We start from the raw sequence: 6,116 nt of genomic DNA on the forward strand, positions 1-6,116 counted from the left end.
CAGAGCAGGGGGAATGAGAGGGGGAAACACCAGAGCAGGGGGAAACGCCAGAGCAGGGGGAATGAGAGGGGGAAACGCTAGAGCAGGGGGAATGAGAGGGGAAACGCTAGAGCAGGGGGAATGAGAGGGGAAACGCCAGAGCAGGGGGAATGAGAGGAGAAAACACAAGAGCATGGGGAATGACCAAAACGTAGCGTTGTAGACGTCGCCTGAGACAACAAACGCTGTAAAATGAAGAGAAATCTCTAACCTGCCGCATTATGAACACATGAGTGTTATGAAATCATCTTGAAGCAGCTACATACACAGAAAAATATACAAGTGATTTTATTTCTCCTTGCCGAAATTTCGCTGGACTTTGGGCGTTTGTAGCGCGACATAAATTCCTTAGTTTATACATAATTATCTTTAATCTCCAACAACTTTTAAACTGAACCTCTTATAAAGATCGGTATCGGGATCTTATGAATCGCTGTTGGATCATTCAAATGAAGATCAATTGTAATCAGAATATCAATGTTTTTAAACCAGCCCTACTGAGGAATACTGTTCTTCAAATACCTTTAAAAACAACAAAAAAAAGTACACAGTTGTAGTTCAAAGTCCTTTCAGATGACCCGTTATACTGCAGGGTCGACAGGGAGGAGTTCAGGTACATTTTGTATGAAATGCACCTTTAAATTTAAACATTTAAAAGAAATCCAGAGCACCAGAGGAAGGCTTCAGCGTGTCTCAAGTACAGGAGTGAGTATTAATACACTGGAGTGGCATCAGCTGTCAGATTCATAAAGTAATATATTATTATAATATTATGTTCTTCAGTTACAGAAACAACTCTCTCAGATGTTAAAACGTACAGAGGTATATATGTATGTAGTGTGGAAGTATGCATGTACTGTATGTATGTAGTATATATGTATGTGTGTGTATATGTGTGTGTATTAATGCATTTTAATGTCATTCAAGTGTATCTTGTGTACTTCAGTTTGTGTATTTTTGGCAATTACATCAATCAACCACAACAGTTTGAATAGTTTTAGGTTTTGAGAAAATAAAAGCAAGTTTAAGATGTTTAAAGGAAAAATAACCGACGTAGTTGTGGGCTGGACGAGGTTTTCGGAGATGTTTGTGACCTCTACAGATTTTGGGGTTTCCTTTTGTCGCATAACAGCGATGACCACAACTCAACAGCTGTTTTAAAACAACAACAACAACAACAACAGAGGTGTGACTGAATGTGAGGATCATTAAAAACGTGTCTTCATGTTTCAATCTTCGAACATCGTGAAAGACGCTCCGATTTTTCGTGTGAGTTCAAAGAGAAAATGAGCAGAAGAACACTTTAAAATGTAGCCGTCGTTCTTCTTTAGCGCTAACGTTTGTGTTCAATTCAACATTCAATTTGTTCAATAACAGAAAGTTTAAAATACAACAAGTTGTTGTATTTTAGGAGAATACTGAAAGGAGCAGAACAGAGTACACGTTAACCCTCCTGGTGTCCTCGGGTCAAATCTGACCCCTTTAAAAAAATGATTATATCTGAAATATGAGGTTCTTTTTAACCAAATTACCACCAAAAAAGGGATGGAGTCTATGCAACGCTCTTTAAAACACAATTAATAACTTTGATTGAATTTCAGGTGTAAATTGAAACGGTTTCAAATCAACAAAATGTTCCTCTGATCTCAACTATTAGTCCAAATAATTCATAATTTCTGCTTAAATATCAGGTATAATTCTGTATAAATGAGGGTTATTGACCATGGATTCCAAAAAGTAGTCAATCTAGTGGTAGTAAGATGGTGTTAATGACATAAAAAAAACTAAAAAAAATAATGAAATGAAAATTTAAAATGTTGAAAAGAAGGGTAAAAAAAACAGAAAATCTTCTTTTTGACCCGGGAGGACAACACAAGAATTAATGTGTTTATTTTTCACAAGTTACATCGCGATATCCAACAATGTTATCGCGTGTTTTCCTCCATCGTGCAGCCTGACTCAGCAGCATCTTCCGTAAAGTCCGTCTCTCCTCCAACAGCTTCCTGAGAACTCGTCTCCACTTCTCAGAAGATAAAGTCCCACGTGGCAGTGAAGCAGGAAGTAACGACGGCCGGATGAAGCCTCGTGAACCAGTGACTTTGTTTCCTGAGTCCAGTAGATGGCGCTCTCTGTTTAACAGTTGCTTAAGGGGATTTATAGTGCATTGCAACGCCTCAGGCCTTCCTCTTAGAGCCAAGAGCGCCATCTAGTGGACTCAGGACATAAAGACACTGGTTCACGGAGCTTCATTCGGGGGTCGGTAGCAGGAATCTCTGCAGCCGACCGTTCTCCCTCCGAAGGCGTGAAATACGGACGTTTGGTCAGGTGCCTTTGTCGTTGTTATATGACGTAAAGGAGACCTTTAGCGTCTTATAACACGCTTGGTCGTCTCCTTTAGCGTCATATAACACATGCTTGGTCGTCTCCTTTAGCGTCATATAACACGCTTGGTCGTCTCCTTTAGCGTCATATAACACGCTTGATCGTCTCCTATAGCGTCTTAAAACACGCGCTTGGCCGTCTCCTTTAGCGTCATATAACACGCTTGGTCGTCTCCTTTAGCGTCTTATAACACGCTTGGTTGTCTCCTTTAGCGTCATATAACACGCTTGGTCGTCTCCTTTAGCGTCATATAACACGCTTGGCCGTCTCCTTTAGTGTCATATAACACGCTTAGTTGTCTCCTTTAGCGTCATATAACACGCTTGGTCGTCTCCTTTAGCGTCATATAACACGCTTGGTCGTCTCCTTTAGCGTCTTGTAACACGCTTGGTTTGTGGGTGGTATGTTGTGAAGGAGACAACCAAGTGCGTGTTACATGACGCTAAAGGTCTCCTCTAACGTCGTATAAGAACAACAAAGCCACCTGACCAAACGTCCGTGTTTTAGGCGTTGGGAGTGAGAATGTGTTGCGGCGTGCGTGCGGGTGTCTCTCAGGCGTAGAAGATGAGTTCGGGGATCTGGCCCCCCTGCACGCCGGTGCCGTTGGTGCTGTCCGACGAGCACTGGAACTGGAAGGTCACTTTCCCGCACTGCACCTCCGTCATGCCCTCCTGGCCGAAGTAGCTCAGCTCGTTGCCGTCCAGCACCACGCTGGCGGTGTAGAAGGTGTCGGGCTCGATCTGCACCGGGTAGTCGAAGGACACGGGGAACGTGCTGCTGGAGCCGTCCGAGAAGTACTTGATGATCCGTTGCGCCATCGACACGCCCTGGCGCTTCAGCTCGATCTTGGCGCTGTACTCTGCCGAGCCGCAGCTGGAGCCGTACAGGCCGAAGCCGGCGATGAAGACGCGCTTGTCCACGGCGAACTGGATGCTGTCGCAGCGGCCGCGGTAGCGCCACTGGTTGCTCCGGTAGGCGCACGACTGGAAGCGGTGGCAGCGCTGCGGCGCGAGGCCTTTGCGCGGTTTGGTGCAGAACAGGAGTTCGGGCTTGTTGGCGGCGGTGTACCACAGGAAGATGTCGTTGGTCTCGTTGAGCGTGAGGACGCCGGACTGCGCCGCTCCGTTGGCAAAGTCCTCCAGCAGCATGGTGGGGACGCGGATCAGGTAGATGGCCTTGCCCAGCGCCAGCCGCTTGTTCTCGATCGTCGGCGCCAGGTCTTGCCGCTGGCACTCGGCCTCCGCCCAGCTCAGCGCCGCCTCGAACACCACCATCTCTTTGGCGTTGAGCGTCTCGCGCCGCAGGATGCTCTCCAGCGTCTGCGAGTCGATGTCGCAGAAACCCTCGGAGCGCAGGGCGAGCTCGGCCTGGGCGTCGATCACCTCCCAGCAGCGCTGCGTCAGGTCGGGCTCCTCGAACAGGCAGCTCTGCGACAGCAGGACGCAGGCGTTCTTGGCGCTCAGGCTCGTCTCCAGGAAGTTGACGCACGCCCGCGCCAGGTGGGGCACGATGTACTTCTTGGCGGCGTAGAGCGTGGCGAGCACGGTGTCGGCGCACAGGTCGATCTCGTCACAGTAGATGTACCTGGAAGAGAGAGGGCGGAGTTAGTGCCTTTACCTTCAGAAAAGTACATTCAAGTTTTACAGAGAGCCCGACCGATAAAGGATCTTTACGGCCGATACAGATATGAATATCGGTCTTTATCGGTTGGGCTCTACTTGAGAATTTCGGCATTTTATTGTTCACTGTTCCCCGACTTTCCAGCATGGTTGCTCTCTCTTTTCCCCTCACGCAGCAGCACTTACTCTACGCCCCTGACTAAAGAAAACTGAATGAATCAGAGGCGGACCTACTTCAACATGGCCAGGAACGAAGGAGGCTCCACGTCAGGGATCCGGATCTCTTCCTGGTCCTCGGCCAGTTCTCCATAAAACATGGCGTGGAACACGGAGCTGCCGACAGCCAGGACGTACTGATGGAGCAGATGAACAACATCAGAGACAAGAACGCCGCTTACAGCGGCTGCAGATATCATACAAGACTCACTTTTTACACTTGATTCCCTGATGATATTTAGATTTTTATTTTTAACAAACCACATCGGTAACGGCTGTACGGAGCCACTAAACAGGGACATTTTGTTACTCCAAAAAAGACAAAGAACAAAGAAAAAGAAACAAAACACAAAATAAGAGACACAAAAAGACGGAGAAGAGACATAAAAACAAACAAAAAGACAAACAACAGACACAATAGAAAGACCAAAAACCAACTGGAACCAACCAGCTGGAACCAACCAAATAGAACCAACTGAAACCAACCATCTGGAACCAACTGGAACCAACCAACTGGAACCAACCATATAGAACCAACCAACTGGAACCAGCTGGAACCAACCAAATAGAACCAACTGGAACCAACCAGCTGGAACCAACTGGAACCAACCAGCTGGAAACAACTGGAACCAACCATATAGAAGCAACAAACTGGAACCAGCTAGAACCAGCTACAATCAACCGGACGCAAGTGGATACAACTGGAACCAACCAGCTGGAACCAACCAACTGGCACCTACAAACCGGAACCAGCTGGAACCAACTGAACGCAGTCGTGTAGACGAGCCTCGGGCCGGTACTGCCTGCAGAACCCAAAGAGGTTTTACCTTGTGTCCTGGTACTCGCTGCGTCCCGCCAGGCGGCCCGACCACAAAGTGGACATCCGCCATCATCTCATTGTTGAACATGACTGAATTCCTGCAAGAACACGCCATTCACAACCATTTAATCTTAATTAAATCTTAATTTAAACACAAAAAACATCTTTGTATGTACAGGCAGTCCCAGTCAGGACCTCCTGACCGCTTGGTCCGGGGCCTTTGTCGTTGTTATTGACGCTAAAAGTCTCCTTTAGTGTCAATAACACTCTTTACCTAAACATGCTCGGTCGGGACTATTGGCATCTCTTTTTTTTGGGGGGGGGGGGGGCTGTTGCCAGCTCTCACCCCGGTGTAGTTTAACCCTTGTGTTGTCCTCGGGTCAAATTTGATCCATTTTCAGTTTTTACAACACCAAATGGGCCTTCAAAATAACACGAAAATGTCAACATTAGACATGTAAAACAACTTTGGAAAAACATCAAAAAAGGACCCACTACATTAAAAAAAAAGTGACAAAAATGTCAGAAAATGCTATAAGTAGTACAGGGTCCGGCTGACCTCTCCCGGAGGGTGGGGAACAGGCCCTGCCAGTTGCAGCAGCCCTGCGCGGCGGCGGCGGCGGTGTTGTTGTTGGTGAGGTTCTGCTGTTGGTTCTGCTGCTGCTGGACGGCGGCGGCGGCGGCGGCGGTGCTGCTCGCTGAGGCGGAGGGGACCAGCTTCTTGGTGGGATACAGCTCTGCAGCCATTCTCTCACAGTCAGACGCCAGGCCGGCTCATGGCAGATCCGGGGCCGGCGGACTCTACGGCTGCTGGAGGACCCGCGGAGTCTGGAGACCTCTGCCCAGAAACATAGACCTCTTTGTTTTATTAAGGCAAGACAAGGCAATATGGATGGATGGATAGAGAGAGAGAGAGAGATGGAGAGAAAGAGAGATGGAGAAATGGATAGAGAGAGAGAGATGGAGAAATGGATAGAGAGAGAGAGAGATGGAGAGAGAGAGATGGAGAGAGAGATGGATAGAGAGAGAGATGGATAGAG

At 47.6% G+C, this 6,116-nt stretch overlaps 1 protein-coding gene across 1 annotated transcript; it reads right to left on the reverse strand.

Annotated features, from left to right (window-relative positions):
• Window positions 1-2,625: 2,625 nt before the first annotated feature.
• On the reverse strand, window positions 2,626-5,823 carry LOC117941460 (BTB/POZ domain-containing protein 3-like). The gene is made up of 4 exons (XM_034866473.1): window positions 5,636-5,823; window positions 5,084-5,174; window positions 4,275-4,393; window positions 2,626-4,005 (listed from the first exon to the last, which is right to left on the reverse strand). The coding sequence occupies exons 1-4, from the start codon at window positions 5,821-5,823 to the stop codon at window positions 2,973-2,975; spliced, it is 1,431 nt and encodes a 476-aa protein (XP_034722364.1). The 3' UTR covers window positions 2,626-2,972.
• Between the last annotated feature and the right edge of the window lie 293 nt (window positions 5,824-6,116).

The sequence above is a fragment of the Etheostoma cragini genome, unplaced genomic scaffold, assembly GCF_013103735.1.
Source record: "Etheostoma cragini isolate CJK2018 unplaced genomic scaffold, CSU_Ecrag_1.0 ScbMSFa_794, whole genome shotgun sequence".
Lineage (NCBI taxonomy): Eukaryota > Metazoa > Chordata > Actinopteri > Perciformes > Percidae > Etheostoma > Etheostoma cragini.